We start from the raw sequence: 25,128 nt of genomic DNA, 5'->3' as shown, positions 1-25,128 counted from the left end.
CGACTGTCTAATACTCGAACACTAGAGGCAAAGATTAGGTATCAGCAGCGAGAATTGATTCGGTATCTGTTTTGTCATGTTCCATGTGAGCACAGATCTAAAACTTGTCATCAATCATCAAGCAGAGAGAGAGAGAGACGGACGAACACACACTGCCCCGAACCAATATGCTCTCTTCAGTTGCTGAGCGAGTATGAAAAGAGAAAAGAAAAAGCAACGCAAAGCAAAGCTGCTCACACACTTTTCAACAGCAGCAAATGCCAACTGTTTGTTTAGAGGCTACCTTTTGGGCTGCTAACATTGATTTATATTTGTATTGACACTTAAAGGATGTCCCAACCCCAGTGCCCACGTTCGTCTCTTTGTCTCAGCTGTCCATTGTTCGGCCGTCCTCTGTCTGTTTGCCAAGCGCACAAATTTGTCCCTGTCATTGTTTTACAAGCCCAAAAGGGAGCTCAACACAAAGCACAAAAGACGAAGACGAGAAACTCTTTCAGTTAAAAGCACAAAATGTATCGATTAAAAGCAAAACACGATATCCCAGCAAAGCTACGACTAGTCGAGACGTGAATACTCTAGAAATTACTGAACCGGTTTACAACTGAAACGACACGAATCTGCCTACAACCACTAAAGTCTATGCCAGAAGCTGTTGCAGTGGCTCAAAAGCTAACGAGCCAAACCATTTCGAATGATTCAACTTAAAATATAGAGCAACTGAAACTGAAACGGCAACAGTTGCTGTCTTCCAAAATGTTCAGGAACAGAAACCAAAACCTGGTTCAAAATTATCTTCCACAAAACAAACAGGAGCCGAGCTTAAGGCGTGAACATGCAGAGAAGCAAAAGAAAACTATTCGAAGCGTAGAGACTCACTCAGAACTGTGAACCAAGCCACATAGAAGACAGAAGCAAGACCTGAAATAGGAAGGCAGTGCCAGGCAAACAACTGAGAGAGTGAAAGTTGAGTGTTGGATGTACAGTGAAGCTCCTAATACCTATGGGCAATACATAAGCCTCATCTACTGTTAGATATTGTAACATCAGCTCTGCGTTACATAAGGCTTTGGGAAATTATCATACGCTTTGGCAGCGTATTAAAAAGATTTGGCTTTAAGTTTCGCAGGCAGCAAATGTGAAGTGACACTTGCAAAACAGACAGACACTTGCAAAAGAGACAACGAGACAGACAGACAGACAGACAGACAGACAGACAGACAGTCGGACAGGCTTGAAAAATGGGAAAGGAAAAAACATTTTGTGTCTTAGCCGACAATGGGGGGAAGCAGTTCGCTGAGTTGCGATTTGCATGCGCAAATCAGACAAGTTGGCAGAGCGAATTAGCATTGATGAAAGCAATTAAGTGAGCACGGAGGTGAGCAGCTAAATGTCAGGCCAAACTTAGGCGCATTGATGTATTCTTAAGTTGCCTAAGTTGAAAGCAAGACTTGAAACACCCAATGAGATTTCTAAAAAGTTCAACTGCACATGGCGCTGAGCTGAGATAGGAGGAGCATACAGATTTCAATAATATATTGGAATATTCCATAAAGTGGGAGTGCTGGATTTAAGATGAACATGGAGGCGAGACAGCAGATAGACTGAGCAGATTACTTTGGGATAAAAAACTGTTATTTGCAAGCAGCTAGCCAAAAGTTGGAATTGAATTTGATAAAGTGAACATGGAGGCGAAACAAGGTAAATATTTGCCTAAGAGGTCTAACTGGAATGCTGTAATTAAATTTCCGGACAAATAGATAAGGAGATAGAGAGATCAACGTGGAGGTAAGGTAGAGACAACTCTAGAGCAACGACGGCACAGCTCAATGGCCTAAATTAATTGAAAATTCAATAATAAAATAGTATTCGAAAACTATTTAATGCACAAATTTGATTTTCATTTTCATTTACTATCAAAGTAGACGTAGAGATAAAAGGCATTAAAGTGAAATGAATAAATACCTTGATAAGCATAAATCGAATTTGAAGCTTATTTGCTCAAGCCATAAATAAACGAGAAATTGAAGCGAGCCTAAGAACTGAACTCAACAGGGAAGTAGATTGAGATTTGCCAGTTGAGTTAAGCGAGATTTGATCCGAGTGTAGAACGAGAAAAGCGAACATGAATGTGGCGCTGGCTTTGGGAGATTCGAAATAAATTTTTAATTATTCAAAGCAGGCAAAACGAAAACCAAAACAAAAACAAGCTGCAAATTGAATTCGATGTAATTTTGATTTGATTTGATTGAAGTGAAATTCCAGTTGATATTCAAATTATTTCCAGCCGCAATCGAAGGCATTATTTATTTTTGTAGCTGATGAAAGACGAGCAGCAGACAGGCAGAGCTGAGGCTGAGCCGTTTCCTTAGCTTTCTGCTTCTTTCTTTTTTACAACAATTTTAGAACTTAATCCTTGAGCAGCAGCTGCTCGGGGCCAAGTCAAATGGGCCAGAAAGCAAATGTGCTACGACGTCTGCTCTCCCCATCTCTCTCGCTCTCGTTGTTTGTTTATCTAACGAGTAAATACGATTTTAATTAAATGTAAATCACATTGTCAACTCACACACAGACACAAACAGCAGCCCATAAAAGTGCCTTCACTTCAGCTAGCAGCAGCAGCAGCAGCAGCAGCTGGAGTAGAAGTCGCATCTGGCATTGGTTTCTCATGTGGGCCTCACATGAGTTGCTTATATAAGTACATTGCGTCTATTGTCTACCACAAGTTCACATTCTACACACACACGCACACTCAGCAACATGCATATGACTTGTATCTTTATGCTTTGTGCCTTGTCTGCCCTTAGCTTCAGCCACTCTGCAAGTGAAAGCCGCAAACACCATTGAGATTATTAATTAAAAGACAAGAAAACATAATTTCTAAATTTACACACATGCAAAACAAACCAAAGAACACAAAAACAGAGAGAGACAGAGAGAGAGAAAGCGAGTGTGGGAGAGAGAAAGTGAGCTTTGTCCCATCTTTGCAATGTTGATATTCCTAGTTAAAGGGCTGGCAACACGTGCAGCTTAGTGTTGCACAAGATGTTAACATTTATGCACGGCGTTGTGCAACACTGCCTCACTTTTCGATTTGGCTGACACATTCAGCAGACAAGGGGCAACTTTTTCTCTCATGGATCGCGACTCGAGCACGGATACAAGTTCGGTTTATGAAACGGAACCGGAGCCGCGGCGACGTCGTGTTATCTTCGAATTGGCCGTGGAGTCGGAGCCGCACATCTCGCCACGGCCCGAAGATGTGAGTGTGCAGCTCGATGTCCCACTTTCAGGCAGCACTTCGATTCCCGCTTTCCTCTTTTTTTCAGAATGGCGCCGCATTTCGACGCTTCGTGCTGAACGTCTCGAATCCGCTGGACAAGCGTCTGCTGATCATCTCCCTGTTCAATGGCCCAATCGATGCCAATTTCCGTTCGCTGATGGTCGAGCTGAATGGCGGGCTGCAGGATGTGCTGCGCGAAGAGGCCGAGGCCGATGCGGCCAAGCAGCGGGCCACGCGTCCAACGCCTGCCAATGAAATGGAAACGGGCTCCACAACAGACACCTCTTCCGAAACAGAGCCCTCCCTCAACGACAGTCTCTAGTATATCTCACAGAGTGTAGCTGCAAATCACCAGACAGACTACATAAATGCATACAGACACGCATACATACATACACATGTATATATGTGTGCAGGTTAATAAAAATGTTGGCAACTGATGCGCCAATCGAGCAGCTTAAAAGCCAACGGGCGCCATAACCGTTAGTCATATAAACATATATATAATCTATCTACATACATATATAGATATAGATATATCTCTCGGAGCGTCAGGAAAGTTGGCAACTTGCCCGATGCTCACTTAAAACGACATGCAACACCCTTTTTCGCTGGCAAAAAGTTTATAAGCGCAGATTACAGCCAAAAGTAGTTGCGCGTTTTATGCGGCAGCACAGTGGGCGGCTGGCGTGTGTCGTGCGCAAGTGGGCGTGGCTGGCAGCCGCTGCAAACGTTGCGGCCCCACCACAATGGGGCCGAGTTGCCATTTAAAGTTTTGGTAAGCCAAAAATCACTTTTGCATTGACGCGCAGCCAAAGCCGCTGATGAAAATGATCGCGCTTTTGTGTGAATGGCAACAGTGAGAGTTTGACCAATCAGAAAAGTATTAATATTGCCTAGCATTGGAAGACGGAAGTGGGAGAGAGAAAGCACGTGCGACTAGGCGATAGGCAAAGGAATAGATAGAAGCTAATGGGTAAATACATATATAAATAAGTAAGCATATATATTTATAGAGAAATAGAGAGAGAGAATGGTATATAATAGATAGAATGGCAAACGATAGATAGAGGGATAGAGAGATGTATATATATCTGTATAAAGTACTATAAGAAACGACGATAAAATTGAAGAAAACTATGCAATAAAGTAATTCAGCTTTTGCATTCAAATGTGTTTTGTATATATCTAGGAAACAGAATTTCAAAAGATGGATTTAAGCAAAAGTCACATATCAATGGGTGATTTAGGAATATATGAAGGTGTATGACAATTATGTAGATTCCACACGTGGCCGGCAGGATCGTGCCTGGAAGGGATTGGTCAGGCATGCGAAAAAATTTTGCCAGCAGCGATAAAAAGCCAGCAGCCAGCACCTCTGCTTAGCCTCTGTGAGGGCGTGTGTGTGTGAGGCTGTCCCTTTTCATTTGAAAAGCAGGCAGCGTGACTTTGTGTCTCCGCGGGGAAGCGCAGCGGGAAGGAAGGAGGAACAACTCAAAGGCAGCATTGTCATCGTTTATGCCGTCAAAGTGAAAATCCATGCGCAAAATTATATGTCGAAAGTTTTCACTTTTGATATGCAAGGCATTCTGGCTGGCATTGGCGTTGACATCATCTTGGCTTTGGATGGAGGGGAAGGCGAGGCAGCTGCTCTGCATGCTCCAGTGACGCACTCTGACAAAGACACATTTTGCTAAAGCAGCGTGGCAAGGAGAGGGTTGGGGGTCCAAGCACAGACCGAGGCTAGGGGCTGGTAGGGAAGGAATCTACCAATTACTCGAGTTACTGGCCCAGTCGCTCTCGCTCGGTCTGTCATTGAAACGTATCCGGCCTTTTAGCCTTTCAGTCTTGCTCTTCTTCTTATTCTACTTGTTTTTTTTCTGCACAGTTGCTGTGTGTGAGTTCCACGTTCCTCATTCCTTGTTCCTGGTTCTCACTCGTTCCGTTGTCCTTTTTAGTTTTGTCTATGAGACGGCGGCTTCCTATTCGACTGTTTCCTTTCTGTTGACTTTTCCTTGGGTTCAGTGGCGCCAGTCAAGCCCCTCAGTCCCACTTTTTCCCCTTCGAACTTTATTTTTTTCCTTTTACTTTTTGCTGGAATTTTCCGGCATCTTGCCCGAGCATCGTTGAAAAAGCTATGTAATCTACCCTACTTTACAGTTGAGAACGCAAAGAGCGCCATCTGTCGGCTGCGGTTGTGGCGACCTTTGCAACTGCATTCAATGCACTCGACATACCCCTGCCGCACCCCTTTCTAGCTGCTTACTTCCCCCGGTCCTATTTTTCATTCCGTTTGCACACTTTGGTTAATTTGATTTCTTTGCAACTTGGCTTTGATTGCGTGTGTGCAGTGTGAGTGCGTGTGTATGGAGTGTGTGCGGAGTGTGTGTGATCAGTCAAGCCTTTTCTTCTTGTGTTCACACACATGTTAGCGTTTTACTTTGAATGCCATTGAGGCATTGGACAACTGTTGCCAAAAACATATGATGAAAACACCAAACACAAGGAACTGCATATATCATATATCATATATCATATATCATATATCATATATCATATATCATATATCATATATCATATATCATATATCATATATAATATATAATATATCATATAGCATATATCATATATCATATATCATATATCATATATCATATATTATATATCATATCATATATCATATATCATATATCATATATCATATATCATATATCATATATCATATATCATATATCATATATCATATATCATATATCATATATCATATATCATATATCATATATCATATAGCATATATCATATAATATATAGCATATATCATATATCATATATCATATATCATATAATATCAGACAAAATATAATTAAAATATAATTCTGACGATATCAAGTACAGTTATGGTTACCTATAGCTACTTATGCATATGTCCTCTGGTTCTTAGATCTTTTTTTTTTTTTTTGTGTTGTTTTCTCATTAGCTGGAATTCCTCGTTGCTTGTGCAGTCTGAAATTTGAAGTCTCGCAAGTCTGGGCGCAAGTAATTCATCTCTGTTCTAATGTACTCGATGGTTGCCTAATAAACGTTGGCCGCCCTGTCAGGCGACTCCAGAATTTATGGAGTCCATTAAACGCAACATTGGTTGCTCTGATTGGCAAGGGGTTCCGGCTGTAGCCGCCGCGTGACATCCAATTTATTGCTGGGCAGTAATTGGCAGTCAAAACGAGGCGAGGCAAGGCAAGGCGTGGCAAGTCGAGTCCGAGTCGAAAGCCCTTTACCAGCTTCTGCTCCAGCGCCAGCTCCAGCTCCAGCTCCAGCTCCAGCGCCAGCGCCAGCTCCAGCTCTTGCTCCTGCTGTTGTTGCTGTTTATTAATAAATTGTCACTTGCAACTGGCGACACATTCCGAGCTGCAGCCAGTTAGACGCCAGTGCGTTCTGCAGCTTCCTGCCTGCTTATTGGGCATTATTCTGGACTGTCCTTTGCCAGCAGACAAACAGATAGAGAGAGAGAGAGAGAGAAGAAGAGTAAGGCAGCAAGAACCACATTGCCAATTAGCTGATATCATCGTTCATCCGGGCGTCAGTCGTTGCCTAATCCTTGTTAAGCTTTATCGAAATTGTATCATTATCATATCGAGTGGCGCCATTTTACTTACCCTCTACTTCTCCCTCTCCCACTCGCTCTCTCGCTCTCTCTCTCTCTAATACCTGAGGGAAATCTGCTCAGCCATATGACGATGTGACCTCTCTGTGTGGCATGCCAGCGACATACGCTTTCGATTTGGCGCTAACAAGTTTTCCTATAGTTCTTTATTCTTGCTGCTGCGCATCGACGCGTTCGCCTGGACTCGAGACTAAGCTGCTTATTATCCTTTGGGAGCTTTGCACACACACTCACGCGCACACATAGCCAGACACACATTGTGCAGCATTTGGCAGCGTTAATTGGATTTTGAAGCAGCTGCAAATGAAATTGGAAGCCAAAACTAAAGTATCTTTAATTCGGAGTACCGTAAACCTAACTTGTGGCTGCGTAAGCTCAACATTTTCTTTTTCGCTTTGCCGCTCAGCACACAGCGTTGCCACCTGACGCCACTTGAAGCGCATTGCTGAAATTGGCCTTAAGATCTGTCCAAGCAAATACTACTTTGAAAATAAAAATGAATATACATTAATCACTATCTAACTGTATCTCTCTCTCTATATTTCTCTATCTCTATCTCGCTTACTCGTTTTAATTCTATATGACTATTTTTCTTTTCTCTGTTAATATATCTCTCTGCTAGTCGCTTTATATCTCTTGCTCTTCCATCCTTAATTTATCCTCTTATCATATCGCTTCAGTTATCTCTCACTCTGTCTTCCCCTCTGATTATTTTGCCCAACTTCTCTCTCCCTCTCTCTCTCTCTCCTTCTCACTATGCCATTATTAATTTCTTCTTTGCTCTAACCCCCATAACTTATCTGTCTGTATCTCTCTCTCACTCTCTCTCTCTCTCTCTCTCTCTCTCTCACTCTCTCACTCTCTCTCTCTCTCTCTCTCTCTATCTCTTTCTTTCTTTCCCTCTGTCAATATCTATATGTTTTGCTCCACTTTTCGTTGTCTTTCTCCCACTTATTCTCTCTCTCTCTATTGGTTCCTCTCTGCACCTCTTTTCCTTTCTTATAGCATATCACTACACTAGCCTTCTAAGCATAATTATTAAGCAAAATCCCCATATTTTGATTGGCTTAACTACATTTTTACAAAGACTCAGCAAGCAACGCCTCGAGCTGGCTGGCAAAGTTTGTTCAGGTCGCTGTTTGCTCAGCGCTGCCCCAGCACTGAGCGAGAGACGGACGTACGTTAAGTACCATGTAACACTGTACAAATATGTGTGAGTGTGTGCGTGTGTTTCTGTGTGTGTTTATGCTAAAAAATAAAATACAAAAAAAGAGAGCAAAACTCCTCTAATGGGAGCAGCCCGTGGGGATGTGTTGCCGACTGCATATAAAAATTAAGTTGGAGCTAATTGTGAACACAAATTCTGTTTAAAATGCGGAATAAAATTAAGAAAAAAATATAAAATAAAAATAATCATCATGATAATTAACATAACATAAAAGCCGAGTGCCTGAGTGCGTGCAAAGCGAATGAAATGTGCTTTCATTCTGTGCGAATGGCAAATAAATGTTAACTGTCTGGGAAAAGTATGGCCATAAATGTGAATATGGGCGGCATTCGCGCTGGGATAGCCACTGACATAGGCCACATCCTATGAAAATAGAAAATAGAAATAATAGTTGTCATAAAAAACTAACATTAAGAGCAAATCACTTTTGTGTGAATGGCAGATAAATCTCTAAGCAACGCAAAAGTTGAAGCAGACAGAGTTTATATTAACTTGGCGATTATGAGGACATTTGTCTATGTCTTATACTTATAGTAAAAGCTAATGAAATGAATTTCTATTTTCTGTGAATGAGAAGCTTTTGAATTTTAGAGTATAAAAATATAATTATTAATATCTATATTAATTGTTGTTGAAAATTGTTGTTCATTTTGTGTGAATGGCAATAGCATATAACATAATCTGGCCACAGTGGATAAATGCTTAGCTGCAAGGATATCCGTTATATGAGCACCTTCCAATTGCCGTGTGATGGGCGTGGCAGCAACGCCTACGCGCTTACATCTAATTGAGCTGCGGACGAGGTGAAGCAGCTGGCAGACAAAAAGTTAAAGAAAACGCGCTCATAATTCATTCGGTCATTCGGAGTGAGTGAAGCAGGCGATGCGGAAGGGGCTGGACCGACAGGGCGGGGCGAGCAGCTAACAAGCACATTAATAATATCTTAACCGAGACGCTGAAGTGCCACCCATTCGTCCATTGAAGCAGTCGCCCGCACTCAGTGCGATCGCCGGCATTGTCCAGGACGTGGTCGAGCACAAAATGCAGTTAATTAATCATTTGTGGCAAAAGTAGTTTGGCGCTTGATTTATTTTCGGCCATAAGAACTGGCTGCCAACCACAACAAAAGTTAAAGTTTCCTCTCAACTCTCTATATTTTTTTTTTTTTTTTTTTTTTTTTTTTTTTGTATCTGCTGACAGCCGGAGCTGGAGACAGCCGCTGGCGCCACAACGGAACTCCTTCTGGCCATGGATATACATACATTAAAAAGCAGGCAGCGAAACCATTTGAAGGCAGCCATCAGCCCGAAAAGAACCAAAAAAAAAAAATCCCAGTGACAGGAAGTCAGGCGAAATGAGTGAGCGAAGAGCTCAGAATGGGCTAGACGCAACTGCAAGATACTCTATAAAACAAATGACTGAACAACTTTATAGATTCACTTGGTGATTCATAGTTCCTTTAGCTGACGACTGACACATTCATTTCGCTTTTGACTGAATAACTGTCTATCAATGATTGACTGATTGACATATTCAAGTACTGTCTGATCAGCTGTATCAGCTTTCAGTCTATACTTACATTTATATGCAACTGTTTGGTCTGATTGCTAACTAACTGATGAAGTTTCACATATACTACCTTAACATAGATGATTGATTGATTGATTGGTTGGTAATTCAATGATACTTTAACTTTATTTGTATTATTTTAACTTTCTGATTGATAGAGTGACTTACTGATGTATGAGTATTCCAACAAATGTCAGATTGATTGACTGACTGATAAACAGACTGATTGAAATACATCCAATTATTTGATTGGCTGACTTAGTGACACACCTCAACTTTCTGCTTGACCAGCTAACAGCAGGATTGACGTTGCAGCTTACTCATTTGCTGATTGGTCAACAGATTCTCTGTATAACTATCCGATTGATTGATTGGCGATTAATGTCTTACAAAGAGTTTCAAAAGCTTCTAGCAGTTAAACAAATTGAAATCAATCATACCAAAAGTTTCAGGGCTCAGACTAGGAGCTGCCTAGGAGTCCGTTGTCCGACTAGAAGAAGTTATAGATCTGTCCACATTTCAAATTCTCAATCATCAATCAATCAATCAACTCTCTTTAACTGCGTGCATAGTGTATGCAAATGTATGGGATCGTATCGGCATTAAGTGCAACCGACTTGGCATCGACTATGAGTCGATTAATTAAACCACAACCGTTTAAGCGGCAAACCGCAGCAGCGGTAATGCCAACAGCAGAGTTTGCTTTAATTTGACTTTCACTTTTCCCAACACACACGCACACACACCCACACACACACCCACACACTCGCACGCACACACTTGTTCGCTCGCTCGCTCGCTTGGCAATCTCTTTTATAGGTTACATCCTGGGCCAGGCCCGTGTTGTCCCATCGCGGCAAAGGCAATCAAATTTCGTATTAATTATGTGCTTAACCAAACACCTCCCAGCGCAGCGGCGTCCTCTCGTGCTATGTGTGGGGGAGGTCAGGAGAGCTCACAAGGGGTGGCAGGGCGAGGGGCGGCAAAGGGGGCAGCTTTTGCTGCAAAATTGTAAACTGTCAGCTGGGTCACGTTGCCTGGGATTATGCGACAATGAGTGAGTGAGTGAGCGAGCGAGCGAGGGGGACAGAATGATGCACAGTCTGTTGGCCATGCGGGTCAGGGACGTAGTGGCAATAATTCTTTGGTTTTCCCATTTTGCAGCCGCTGTCGAAAATCCTTTTTGCGGCTTATGTTCCCAATGATGTAGCAGAGACGGGGGCCAGGGCTAGTCCCGACACATGTCACGGGTCAGTTGCCCGGCCAGGCTTACACTGCGACACGCCCATTTACATAGATGTATGTTATGTATAGAGACACCTCCATGATATCATCAGACTTGTGCTTAATGCGCTGTCGAATCGTGTATTCTGATTTGTTGAGGCGCTGTTGCGTGTGATACAAAGCTGACGGATTACCTGATATACCCCGTACTTATGCAAAATTGTTTGGTAAATGAATAAACTATTGACCTACCATTAGGCATGCGTGATGAATCGATCATTGTTTGTATAGAACGTCATATCTATGATCGATATATATCGATTTCCAATGATGGCCTCTGTTCTTGCGTCAAAAGCAACAGTTGACAAATCACGAGGCCTTAAGATGCATATTTGACAGACGCAATGATCGACATTAATCGATAAATATTGGTGTCAGTTTCTTTAAAATTACCTTACATGACGAAAGACTTCAGAAGACTTAAGCTTTATGAGGGCTTAAGGAGGTTATTTGTTAGAAGCAAAGATCGATAGTAAATAAATCGATAGCCAATGCAGTTGAAAACTGAATAGCAAAGCTGATGAAAGCTCGCAGACGATGTATCGATGCATTGTAGAATAAGAACATCTATTAGCTCAATTAGTTTCGACATTTGTATGTTCCAAAGTTTAGATGGCGCTGTCAGCTTAAACGGCACGCGATCTGGCAACGCCAGATTGGAAAACTTCAATTGAGATGGAAATAAACAGGCCAAGCGTTTATTTTCCCTCTTCTTCTGCATTGTGATATATTTTAAGTGAATATGATTGCATTCTAATGTCAGACATAAATTAGCGACTCGCACGCCACATAGTACAACTGCCACGCCTCGCTCTCCCTGCCGCCCTCGCTCAGCAAGCAGCGTGCATTACGTGACAGGAGTATGTGAAACTTTTCAACTTGAACGAAAATTTATATGTTGAAAAATCTAGGAAAGAAAAAGATGTGTGTGTGTGTGTGTGTATAGAATGTGTGAAAAATTCGCTTAGAAAATGGCACTTGGATTGGACTGGGAATGGGCAGCTGCAGCTGGGGAAGAAACAGTCGAAGTCACACGACATTCTGCTGCGGTTTCGCGTGCGACGCGCTGGCTGCTGGATGCTGGAACGTGTCTGGCGCCTGCTGTGAGTTGCGCCAGCTGCAGCGACACATACCCAAGCCCAAGCCCAAGCCCAAGCCCAGACACAGCTGCAGCTGGCAACTGTGGCTGCGTGGGCGTGGCAACAGTAAGTATGCTTCTGCCATGTCTGCAGATGAGAAACTGCCACGGATTACGCGCGTATGTGTCTGTGTGTGTTGGAAGGAGTAGTAGGGAGTGGGGAATGGGGTGAGGGACTTTGAAACACTAGGGGGATTCCACAAAGTTTTGCCGCTTGATTTTCATGTTGATTATAATCTTTATTTTCTTACATGATCCTGATATGAAGGTTGCGGCTAGACGCGCAGCAGCTCGGGGTTGGCAATTGACTGTGCCCTAGTGCGACTTCGAGTTGAAGGATTTTCGAATTCCAATAACATATTTACTTTATTTAATGCAGTTACTTGAAATAAATTGCTAACGAAACATGCATTGCATCAAAGAGAAATCATGAAATGAGCTGAGTTCATTTTTGTTTCATTTCGTATTCGTTTGCTCTGTTCATAGCCCAATTGCCTTAGTTACAGCTTGAGCTGTGCAAGACCCGAGTTAGTTATGAATAATAAATCAAGAAATAACTTTCGAAAGCTCTACACTTATAGCTTGTCTGCCTCTAGGCTATGCCTTGTTCTGCTCCGACAGCTGAGCCAATGGAGAGACTTGCAAAACTTGCCTCAATGTCGAATGGAATGAATGCTTATTGCTTGCAATAAGCAGATATCGATACCAGTAGAGTCTCAATATAGTATAGTATAGCTGAGATGTGGCTAAAGTTGACCAATTAAGAGCAATAGCAAAAGAAACTTCAATACAGGAAAGCTTGTTGTGGACATCATCTTGCCTATGATACTATATTACTTTCATGCCATTGCGTATGTGATATCGATCAGATATGACAGAGCTGACACAAAATTTGTCCCTGATAACTCTCGTTTGGCAAACCATATTCTATGTGTCAACCACTAGGTGTTATCGATAAGTGAGAGCGCTATAGAAATATAGGTATCGGAAGTTGTATGACTCATGTTTGGTCAGCAATCAGGTTGCCAGTCAATGAAAAACAATGACATCAAAGCTAACACTGTTTTCCAACACTGTTGGGCCAATCGAACTGCCTCGCAGCACTGGAAAACCGAGTTTACTTCAGCCCTGAAGCAAGACAGCTATACTCTTTCACGCTGTGTCATTGTGCGATTCACAACTTGTCTGTGCGGAGTTCAAAATTCCCAAAATATTCTCTTCGAATTGTAAGTATGTCAGCCAGTCGATGGGAGTCGTACTGAAATTGCTTCTGAATCAGGCTAGATATCGCGAACAGGAATCGGCATGTCTTGCGGTAACCACTATCTGCCTAAGAAACAGAATCAGGCCAACGTTCAGCCAATTTACATTCATATACCGCGCTCGAGAATCATCATCTTGAAGCTGGGCAAGCAGTATCGTCGTCTCTATTTGGATGTGCAGCCGACGACAATGGCCGAGCGTCGGGCGCGCCTGGCGGAGGCTCAGAAGGCAGCGGCGATTGTGCGTCAGGTAAATCCGAAACCGAAATATACAGTAACCGTAATAATTGGACCCACCGAGGTGGTGTGCGACCTTGAGCTGCTGCAGAGCAATTGCGACTTCTTTGCCCGGGGCAAGCATGGCATGGCCTACGGCCTGCCCGCCTGCGACGTCAGCCTGGATGCCTTCATGATCATCTACAAGTGGATGGCGAAGCCGAACGAGATCATCTTGCCGCCGATGCTGATGAGCGTATTCAAGGCGGCCATGTATCTGAAGATCCAGGTGCTGATCGATCAGTTTATGGTCGAGTTTCGTGATCCGTATACGGCACGCGAAGAGATCGGCTTCCATATGTTCTTCGGCCTGCACAAGATGAACGTCTATGTGCCGTTCCGCAAAACGTTGCGCGTTCACAAATATTTCCTAACTCTGATTGGCACACCAGAGTTCCTCAACCTGTGGCCCAATGCGCTCGTCTCGCTGCTTGACTCGCCCTGCATTTGCGTCAACTCCGAGGTGGAGGTGCTCATCGCTGTCATACTCTGGCTGTATCACGACTATCAGGCGCGCTGCTCCCACACCGACCAGCTGATGAGCTGTGTGCGCTTCGATAGCATTCCGCTCGAGGCGGTGCTCCAGCTGCGCCAGCAGAGCGCGGTCACCGGCCTGGGCAAGCTGCTCTTTCGGCCAGAGATCGAGAAGTTCTTGAAGCGCGCGCCGTCGCACAACAACAACATACGCTACTGCAGTCGACGCATCTGGATCTACGATCAGCTGTGCGAGTATCATCACGACGCCCACTGCCCCAAGCGCAACTTCATCACGCTGGCCCAGTTCCACGACTACCAGGCCCTACTGCGCACTGCGCCCGATCTCCACTGGTGGCATCGCCATCAGCTGAATCCCTACGTGCACAACTGTCGCCACGAGAAGTGCCGTCGTCTCTCGGGTCCACATGGACGTCGCTAAGCCGCGCCCATGTGGTGAACAGACAGACCGAGATGGTAATATATAGGTAACACAGAATCCAGTTTAATTTCGCATATTTCTTTCAGCTATCTGCACATAGTTTTCATTCACTTACAACACTTAAATTTTGTTTTTCAACACTGGCTACCGGAGGGTATTGCCATACCATAATACACACCTGTGCAGCTAAGCAACTTCCTTCCCCCTATACAACACTTGCTTTAACAGAGATCTGTGTAACTCTAACATCGTAACTCCTATGCCATCCACTTAAATTTCATATTTACTAACACTTGTTTACGTTTCGGTCAGACTGTACTAAATTTCATCCCTTGAATTCTTATAATAACGTCACTTCGAATTGATTTGTAATCGGTATATGAAAAATACTAAAATTACTGAAAATACTAAAAATACTAATAAACATTGCGTTATGCAAAATAGTTTAGTCAAGCAAACTCTTTATTTCCATGAGTTTTTTGCTTATCTCCTTTACAGGGCGTCTGCCATGGATGACTGCGAGAGATAAAGACTGAGCTCCTGGCCAATAAGAAAGCGAAAGCCAAGCTGCAATTTAAATGTGATTCGACAACTATTTGTGATCTGATCTAGTTTGCTTAGTTATATAATATATATAGTTATCTTCTAATATATCTATCTGTAAGTTTCGATGTCAAAGGCAGCTAGGCTGCAGTCGATCCATCCTTATGTATATGTGTCTAGTAATTAAAAATATAGTTAACTTGGCCTGTTGCATCAACAAATTTCCTCATGTTGTTACTTCACTAATCCACTAAACTCTGCTGCGCATCAAACTAGATATTGACTTCTGTCGAGGCAAATGCAACTCTACTCAATTTCAGGGTTTCAGCTCATGGGTTTTTCCTCTAACTGGGGAATGCGGTATATGGCATGGAGGGAAAGCTCTGTTGAGTTTCAGTTTCGCTCGTATTTTTGGACTTAATACCAAATGCTTCGGGGCCTCAGCTGCCAGTTGCAGGATCTGACTCAAGAGGGGAGTGGAGGGTAGTTAAGGGGGAGGCCAGAGACAGCCCTGGGTGCTCTGAAATTTGGGCCATTGTCGCAGGCTGTTAACGAGTTTCTGTTGCCGATATTTTCGTTGTTTGCTATCGCATTCGGAATTGGCTCAGTGCGCCCTTTGATATATATATTTTGTGTTTTTTTTTTTGGGCGTCGGCAAAGGCCGGAAGGCGTTACGAATTGATATCCATTAGCGGCGACCTGAAATATTTTGCACTAATTGGCATTTGTTCGGCGGTCAAGGGCACTCGTTAGTTGGTTCCCTTTTGGTTGCTTTTAGTTCGTAATTAATCATTTTGTGATTTGCGGTATGCGGTCTCTGTTTTGGAATTCGTAAGGATGAGGGCGCGGAGAGCGCCGGCAGGGAGCTGGCCATCTTTACCTACACATTTTCCGGGCATTTCACGCGCCGTTAAAGTTTAATCGAAAAAGTATTTTTGTGGCCAATGAAAATTCCAATAACGAAATTCCCGCCAGCAGAACAAACCGCAAAACAACTTCTTGAGTTTCTTTTATGTTCGAAGTTTTTATCCAGAGGTCATCCCACTCTCACTCTCTGTCTCTGTCGCAGTCTCAGGCAGGTAGCACGCACAGAGAATCTGCTTGGCCGTGCGCCTTCTGGCATATGATGAAGTGCAGCCTGCAATTGACACTGCGAACACAAAGCCAAAGATGTTGGCAAAACTTTGCGCCTAAACGCGCAATTAAAACAAATTCCGAATTCCGAATTCCAAATTTGATAATAAAATGAAAACTTAAAAGTCTCGCCAAATCGCATATTTTGACGGAGACGCACGAGTAGAGGGGCAGGGCCCGAGCAGGGGCAAAATACCTGCGAAACTTGACTCCAATTATGATGAAATGCTTTTTATTTTAAGCTTATTAACGTACTTTGATGAGATGAATAAAGTTTTCATTTCTTTCGCCGCAGGCAATTTATTTAAATGCCTCAAGTGTAGTTTTCCATGTTGGGCAGTCGCAGCGGGCCCAAGCTCCAACTTCATCTTAATTAAAAGTGATGCGGACGGACGGACAGAGAGACAGCCAGTTCGATACGTAGCAATGTTGTCTTCTGGCTGTCATTGGTTGGGATCTGACTAAACCTGTGTGTTTGGTCGAGAGCTGAGTCGACTTTTATGTCGAGCTATTTAGGGGCATCGGCAAGTAGTATCGGAAACCGATTCAATTTATATTGGCAGTTGTAGACAAACACATACATGAACTGAATCTCAAAACAAAAACACACAGGTTATTTTTTGGAACAGATTTTCGGCCATAGCGGGAATTTCAATATAGTACGAAAGAGTATTGATGGGAGATAAGCCAAGCGCGGGGCTGGACGTTAAAAATGCCGCGGCGCCGCCCAAGAGCAAAGTAGTGTCGTCTAAGGCTAAAAAGGGTAGCGTGCTCAGCGCCATTGAAGACATACAGCGCATGTGAGTAGAGTGAGACAGAAAGAAAGAGAGAGAGAGAGGGATAGAGAGAGGGAGAGGGAGAGGGAAAGGAAGAGAGATATCGATATCTTATTCTGTTTCTATAAGCCAGGTCTCCGGAAGCCATTTGCCAGGAGTTCGACCGTTTGGTGGATCACACGCAGCGCCACTTTCGCCGAGAAGCCCACATGCCCTGCACGGCATTCGCATCGCAGTTGCAGCGCTGCCTGGAGCAACATCGACGGGAATCGTTCAAATGCTTCTCCGCCATGGATGATTATAGGTTGTGCGTGAGTGCGGCTACCCAGGAGCATATCGAGCGGTTGGCTCGCGAGCATCAAGAAAATGACCTCGATCGTAGTAGGCACAGTTCGCAGGAGCACCAGCAAGAGCAGCCAGCGTTGCATCCATTGCCGGTAGTGCCACCCACATCCATGGGGGTGGCAGCGGCGAAGACTGAAATCAAGAAGCAAGGCCAGCGCAGCTGGTACAAGCCGTGGTCCTGGCTGCGCTAGCTTCCGACACCGCACCGTCAATAACCATACGCACACCCACATCGACGTCGCTGTCCTCGTCACTTCTTTAGTAAGCTTGCCTTAAGACGACTACACCACAGATACAAAATTACAGGCAGCTGAGCTCAGAAGTTTCAACTCTGCTGCCCACCATTTGCCGACCGCCTTCGGATAAATCGTTTTACTAATTAAACGCAACGACTTGAACAGCTTCAATGCTTTCTTCTGCCACTTCTTTCAGCCAACAAATATCTCCCTATCTCTCTCTCTCTCTATATATATACATATATATAGATGTGCTGCTGCGCTTGGACTGTTGCCAGTTGTCCCAGCACTCATTCATTTGAATGTCTACATCAGCTCAGCTGCCAGCTGCCAGCTGCCAGTTACATGTGCTTGTATGTGAATGTGTTTGCAGTGCAAGGACCTGGACCTGGACCTGGACCTGTACCTGTACCTGGACCTAAGCCTGGACGCATCCTTCCTGCGGCGCTGCAACTTGCAATAAAAGTAAATTTGCTGCAGCTGCCACTGCTGCCGTCGCCGCCTTTTGCCAGGCCAGCCAAAGAGTTGACCCTATGAGATGTGCGCTCTATTTTAGCCACGCCCATACCACCTGCCACGCCCACTTTTGAAAGCTAAGCGAACCTTTGTGCGGTTGCAGGTTGAAAGGCTTGCCAGCCACGGTAAGCAAACATTAGAATTTATTAAATCCAACTCAACGGCGTCGCCTGCCACACATGACCAAAAAGAGCTGCAACTTATGAGGCATGTCCGCTTGCCACATACCCTGTAAAAGTCGCCATACATCCTTGGCCATGATGGGCGCGCTAGCTCGATATGGCAATAGCGTGAATTTCAGTAGATCACGCTGCAGTAGGTCGACTGATATTTTGACGTAGTTCAAAGTATATCGAAAGTTCGTATCGCTAAGGAAAAATGTTTTCCTATGTCTAGGCGATACACTTACTAGCGATAGTTGAATGGGTATGGCAAGTAGCAACTATCGATTAATTATACTTCTCTCTTAAGTCTCACTTATCCTTATCGATATATATCGATCTATACTAACAATCGATTAACCAGAGCTCTCCGACATTGGAAAATGAATCTCATATATTATCATCAATCACATCTATCGATAACTTTTGGCTAACAATCGATTAATCAATAGATCTCTTACATTACAAAATCATCCAATTCTTCAGCATATCGAAATCGAAAGCAAATAGCATATATGCCAATCGATATCTATCGATAGTTCCGCTTCTGTGCCTGCTTACTATTCATAGCTCTACGGCTCTAGAAGCGAGGCTGTCTTGGCAACATGCCTAGCAAATTTTGCAACATAATCGAGAGCTCCACGTGAAGAGGGACTGGCGAGTGGCGCTTTATGGGATTGCAGTTGCCCACTACATAAACTTAAGTCCAACTTAAAACCTTGCTTAGCCTTTCTATGAGTACAGGGTATAAAAAAAAAATTATTGCATATAAAACTCACCTGGCTGGTGAGCGGAAAGCTGGGGCAGGGAGCACGGCGCAGAAGATGTTGGGAATGAAGTAGGGCAATAAACTTTTGCTGCGCAGCGCCACGCCTACACAGCTCACACACATGCCCACACACACACACACACACACCTACAGGTATACGCATTCAAGCCCAGCTAGAGATTTGTATTATCTTTTCACACACACCAACATACCCACACCCACACCCACACTCGCACTCAGATATATACGCCTAAATACACATGGAGCACATGGGGGCATCATACACCAATAATCCAACTTTGCTTTTAGCATTTTCCAACCAAAAATAACAAAAACAGAAAAAAGAAAACATGTAGAAGAGCTGCAGCACTCGAGCGTATCGACTGGCAGATGCCCTGTAGCTACGACATAGCAGGCTGTATTAGCTAACGGCACTTCATTTATATCAATTTGAACGAGTCTTAGGTGCATTTTAGATACTAGAGGAGAAGATATAGTCATGGCTAGGCAGAAGAGCAAAGCTAACTGTCTGAGCTTGCCTATTCGACGTACGTTGGTCCAAGCCAATATGCCCGCTTGTGGCCAATGCTCAGTGTGTGCAGAGTATAAAGAAAAACAACGGCCAACAGCCAAACAGCTGTGAATAGCCAAAAAGAGTTTTGACCATGCCCAACAACAAGAAAAACAGCAACAACTTCGGATACACTGACCAAAGCATATCGCAGATAGAAATCTCAAGATCTGACATTGATATAGGGGTTATTGAAGGCTACGTGCTCTCTTTAATCTTGACAATATTAAGCCTGGCATTTGGGAATGGAAATTGGAAAATTCTATTCAACTTTCGGTCCCCAGGGAGAGTTCAAAGGAAATTATAACTTTTGAGCAGAAAACGGAAAACTTAATGAATATTGTTCCAGGCTCTTTGACTGAAATGGAAATGAAGTGAAATTATACAAATTGTTGGCTCTAATCGATAAATATTATCGCTAGTATCAAATATCTTTAGATAGCAATCGTTAAATTGGATTTTCTTTTATTTTGTTGTTGCCAATTTGAAATGCTTGTATCAAGCGTTGGCATTGAATAGAAGGCACGCCTGCATTTTATCAGGCTTTGCTTGGTTTGTATTCAACTAAAATATCTTTAATCTATAATCTGCCAAACAAAGACAGTGAAAATCCGTTTTCCGGGCAGCCTTTTCAGCAAAGGGCTGCGACTTCATAAAAAAAAAATGAAGAGAAAAATAGCAAAGCAGAAAAGGAAAATTTCGTAACAGCAACAGCAGCAGCAACAACAACAAACACAAATCACAGTGTACTCGACTCGAACAACCTGTGCCGCCTCCACCCTCGCATACCCCAAGCCCCGACACGCAGCCCGCTCTGGAACTCGCGTTCGTCCTGGATGAACCCTTGAGTTTATGCTCGTTTAGCTGGTTTTTCGATGTTTTTTTTTATTTTTTGGAGTGAGTGGAGTGGGGGTTTATTTTTATATGCTTCTTTTAGCTCTCGAAACATCGTGGCATAAAGATTATTATGAAAGTATTTTTGCTAAGCTTTCGCCCATGCTCCGCACTTGCCGCCTACTTGGGCCTGCCAGCAGCGAGCAGGAGCAACGGCGCCGGCAGAGCATGTGCATATGCCAGCGTCTGAACATCTGAGCATTTGAGCATGGGTCATCCATCTGCTGAGTGTCAGGCACTCAGCTGACTCTAAGTGTGCATGCACGACGACGGCATCTACTTGAGCAGCGCATTTAGCTTAACGTTATTAGCGAAGCGACTTCAAATTCGATCTCTCACTCGACGAATTAAAGCACAGCCACTCGAGGCAAATCGCTTTAAGTCGCAAGTAGACGTTGGCCATTGCCAGCACCAGACTCTGCTGCTGTCAGTGCTATCGTTTGCAGCAGACTCCGACCGTCAGTCATTCACTCGGTGCGCCCCTCGCCCATCCGCCAGTCAATCAGGCGGGCAGACGGCAAATCACTCGAGCGCGTTTTCAACTTCAGTTTCAATAGAATTTCGGTAATGGGCGAAGGAATGAAGTAACTGTTGCCTGTTATCGATAGCGTCTTCTCATCGAATAACTTGCTTGTGCCTGGTGTCGACATAGTTATCGATAACAAATATTTCATTCATATTATATTTGCTGACTATTGATGATGGTTCGATGCTTTTCTTTCTCTCATTTTACATACTTAGCTAAGACTAATTTTCGATAACACAATCGATAACATTTTGACAACGCACACATTACATTTTGTCGAAATTTCGCTAAGCCAAACTGTGAAAGTCGTACAGGCAAAGTGCACTGTGTGAGAAACTTGATAGGCATATAATCGATAATTTATCGATTTGTGCTTAAGACAATCTGACATATATTCAAAGTGCGCACATTCAGAGCTTTCCAAGAGAGCAAAGCTAAACACGCAAAACAATGAGAAGTCAATTAGTGATAATCGATAACATATCGAAACTGTTTTCGTTTAACTATCTATGAGAAAATAAGTTGATTTCCTACGTCAACGAGAGCTGACACATCTTTAGCGTGTATGTGCCGTTAATACATCTCTTTAATTTGGCTTCGAGCGCAATTGCATTAGGGTAAAGCGAAAACTGTGAACAGGCAGCAGGAGAAGAGCTGGAGCACGGTCAATGTAATTCATCAAAGCAGCTGTGTGACATCGATAACGTTTGAGTTGCCCAGAGTACTCCGCATAATGAAATGCTTATCAAGGACACATGCTGTGCACACACGCTGCAGCCGCTGCTTTGTCTATCGATAACATATCGATTACACCATTAAAGCTTCAATTTCGGCTTGCGTCGAGCACATTATGTGCTTCAACTTTGGCGAGAATAACTTGGGCGCACAGCAAGCGGGTTGGGCGCGGCATGTGGCTTAGGGAAAAACCAGCTCGAATATCAAACGGTTGCCATACGGCCCGAAGGCAGTGTAGAACAAGCCGCTTTTGCGAGTCGAAATATGGTGGGAATACGTTTTCAGCTCTGGCCCAGCACATCAAGAGCATTGGCATAATGCAGAGCTGTTGCATAAGTGCATTTGCCTGTTATCCTGGAGCCTAACTATGTATATCCAGCTCACTTGTTCGCCGGCGCAGAATCAATTTAGCGTGAGTAAAGTTCTGCTTCTTCATCTATTTGTTTTCTGGCTCTTTTTTTTGGCTGCCTGCGGTGCCTTGTGGCTTGTCATGTGCACGAAGCTCGACTTGGAGTTGTTTTGCTTGTTGTCCTTGTAGCTGTTTGCTTTGTTTTCGTTGCTTCTCCTTTTTTTTTTTTGGGCATGTGGCGCAATTATGGCAGCCGTCGAGTAACGTTACCAAGGCCCAACTCCACTCTATTAATCAAAAGTTATACAAAAAGCCAGCAAACTGCGCCACAAGAATCCAAGAGACTTGGCTGCGCTGCGGCTGCTGCTGCTGCTGCTTGTTTGCAATTTAACTTTGCTTGAAGCGCAGCCTTCCAGTCGAAGTTCGGGATCAGGCTGGGCGTAAAACAAGTTATAATATTTTATGAAGGCTACATCCTGTCTGGGCCGGCAACTGGGGTATTGGGGCCCAGCTCCGATTTCGTAGCTATAAATAAATAAAGCAGCCCGACACACAATCAAAAACCAATGAAGCACACCAGCAGCAGCAACCGCAAATGACAACAGCAGCCAGGAGCAGCAGCAGCAGCAGCAGCAGCAGGAACAGGCAAAGCGCTGGCCTTATCAGCAGCTGCCCCATCTTCCTCTTCATCATCATCATCAACGGCAGCCACGTCGTCAGCAGCGTCATCATCGTGTCGGGTTATCCTGGGACAGGTCTCTGCTGGACCTAGCACATTTTTGCGGCCATTTCATTATTTACTTTGTTGCTCGGCTTCCAATCGAAACAAATAACCAAAGAGAACCATCAAAGGACTCTCAACTCTCAACTTCAATCCATTTGCCCGACTTAATTCTTGTGGTTTAACTAGTTCGCTAGCTCTTCCCCTCCCCCTCTCTATCACACACTCTACGTGTGCCTTCATAGTTGTTTTTTGCTTCAATTTCATCGACTGACAGCGCTTTTGAGATATGCCTGACATCTATTTCTGCCTGGGCTTGCTTCACTTTTGCAATATTTCAACGCTAGATGGCGCCTTTCGCTTGCAACTTTTTTTCCGATTTGTTTCGGTTAGCCCCGCCTTACTGATTTATTGGCCATATATTATGGAGAAACTTTATATGTAAAGGCAACGCAAATAATACAGATAGCTATACGCATTCACTTTAAAATATATTTGCAATAAATTAAGAGTTTTGGTTTTAACTCATGGTTGATGTATTGAGACTTGAAAGGTTGAAGTCCTATCTTATCCAATCTCGTCGACAAGCCAGGCACTCCTTTGGTTTTCGATGGACTTGTGTAGCCAGTTCAATACTTCCTGTTGTCGAACTTAGGTCTTCATCAATAACAGCCACAAGAGTGTGTACTTATCGGAGCTCAGACACGGCCACGCCTCTCTATGCCCATAATATTCTCTATGCCCATGGCATTTTCAATGATTTGAGAAATTTTTGATTTTCGAATCACATCATCTCAAAACCTTTCACAATATTGTCAACATAAATTTTTTAGTTTTTAATTTATAATTTTTTCATTTTTTACTTTAAGAAGATGAAAAATTTGCGCTTCTTCAGAGATGCTTGCAATGATCTGTTGCACCGCCATGTGAACCTCGATGTGTTCTCCATTTGGCCCACGCGCCATGCTCAGAATCGACGTCAATATGTAATACGGCGTGCGATCAAGAACTGGTTGCCTTGGCTCTTTTGGTTCTGTGTCGTCTACAGTTTTTTGGGGCTGGTGGGCTAAATAACTTTCCCTCATTTGAGCTCGCCTAATGTCCTGCACTCGTACCCTTAGATCCATAATTTCGTTGAATTGGTGCGAGCCAAGTTGGTCGCTACGCGACCTGTGTCCATGTGGCGTGTCCGCTGCTTCTATGGGCTGCGAGACACGATCATTCGTCAAATGCGCGTCATGGGTAGCCTCGTCATGATCGTCTGCTGGCTGATGCTCTTCATAGGCCTCTTGTGGGTGCGTGCTATCATAAACCGCCGTATGTCAAATATGCGAACTTTAGCTATTGTTTTAGAGCAAACCCATATATATGAAGCCCTGGCTGACAGTAACAAGATTTATCTTACCTTTTGACTTGGTTCTGTGGAGTCTGGAGGTTACCTTTGGACGCGAAGAGTTCAGTTGGCAAGCGATTCTTAGCTTTGCGCTGCCTTGCATATGCCAATTTTTTGTGGATTGTCTGAAAAGAGCTCTCGAGGAACCCAATCAGAAACTGTTCAAGGCATGAACCACTTACTACGACAGATGCTAGTTAGTTCTCAATTGGTTTTAATAAATTTATTTATCTCATACACTTTAGCCATGAAGTCGTTGGACCTGTTCCAGTTGCCGCTTGAACATCCATTCCAGTTTCAGCGTTGGCCACATTTTCGAGTAACTCAAGTGGAACTGATGAAGTTCCATTAGCTTAGCTTGTACTGCGTTGGTTGCGAACTGAGTCATAAAACATATATGAACTAGTTCCCTGACAGTCTTAATGGGTGCTTAGCTCTTTCCGCTTGAGCTGTGCTTTGTTTTAGTTAGGCATATAACTCCGGAACTAGTTCCACTTGCACTTTGCACTGCTGTATGGCTATGTTTTTACCCAATTTCATGGCTGCGCTGATTCAATTTTAATTACGCGACAATTTGACAATCCTCCACCGCCTACCACCCATCGTTACATCCTGCTTCCGTCTCCCACTCTCTCTCCCTCTAATTCTCCGTCTCTCGCTCTCTGTGTTTTTCTGTCGTCGACCACGATTTGCCCTTTTTCTAATTTACTAAAATTGCGCGTGGTTTGACTTTTGTCCCGGAGCGTTGCGTGGGCGTCCAAAACTTAATAAACGAAATGAGCGCCCGGAATCGTTGCTCTCCTCTATCCTTCCCCATTTTACCACTTCCGTTATCTGCGGCTATA

At 43.7% G+C, this 25,128-nt stretch overlaps 4 protein-coding genes across 5 annotated transcripts; all 4 read left to right on the top strand.

The window, feature by feature from the left end:
* Positions 1-3,087: 3,087 nt before the first annotated feature.
* Positions 3,088-3,751, top strand: LOC111598166. Its single transcript, XM_023313254.2, has 2 exons — positions 3,088-3,259; positions 3,327-3,751. The coding sequence occupies exons 1-2, from the start codon at positions 3,134-3,136 to the stop codon at positions 3,600-3,602; spliced, it is 402 nt and encodes a 133-aa protein (XP_023169022.1). The 5' UTR covers positions 3,088-3,133; the 3' UTR covers positions 3,603-3,751.
* Positions 3,752-13,262: 9,511 nt separating this feature from the next.
* Positions 13,263-14,995, top strand: LOC111598157. 2 transcript variants are annotated; one of them, XM_023313243.2, is made up of 3 exons: positions 13,263-13,386; positions 13,440-14,649; positions 14,701-14,995. In XM_023313243.2, the coding sequence occupies exon 2, from the start codon at positions 13,466-13,468 to the stop codon at positions 14,612-14,614; it is 1,149 nt and encodes a 382-aa protein (XP_023169011.1). In that variant the 5' UTR covers positions 13,263-13,386; positions 13,440-13,465; the 3' UTR covers positions 14,615-14,649; positions 14,701-14,995. The 2 variants fall into 2 exon arrangements, with proteins under 2 accessions (XP_023169011.1, XP_023169010.1); XM_023313242.2 differs by having other exon boundaries at positions 13,440-14,992.
* Positions 14,996-16,845: 1,850 nt separating this feature from the next.
* Positions 16,846-17,815, top strand: LOC111598164. The gene is made up of 2 exons (XM_023313253.2): positions 16,846-17,091; positions 17,201-17,815. Exons 1-2 carry the CDS (start codon positions 16,967-16,969, stop codon positions 17,601-17,603), a joined length of 528 nt encoding a protein of 175 aa, XP_023169021.1. The 5' UTR covers positions 16,846-16,966; the 3' UTR covers positions 17,604-17,815.
* A 5,621-nt stretch (positions 17,816-23,436) lies between these two features.
* On the top strand, positions 23,437-24,517 carry LOC111598163. Its single transcript, XM_023313252.2, has 3 exons — positions 23,437-23,951; positions 24,012-24,185; positions 24,244-24,517. Exons 1-3 carry the CDS (start codon positions 23,763-23,765, stop codon positions 24,454-24,456), a joined length of 576 nt encoding a protein of 191 aa, XP_023169020.1. The 5' UTR covers positions 23,437-23,762; the 3' UTR covers positions 24,457-24,517.
* The last annotated feature ends 611 nt before the right edge of the window (positions 24,518-25,128 follow it).

The sequence above is a fragment of the Drosophila hydei genome, unplaced genomic scaffold, assembly GCF_003285905.1.
Source record: "Drosophila hydei strain 15085-1641.00,03,60 unplaced genomic scaffold, DhydRS2 tig00000090-arrow-arrow-pilon, whole genome shotgun sequence".
Classification (NCBI taxonomy): domain Eukaryota; kingdom Metazoa; phylum Arthropoda; class Insecta; order Diptera; family Drosophilidae; genus Drosophila; species Drosophila hydei.
This window is presented reverse-complemented; position numbering and strand designations above follow the sequence as displayed.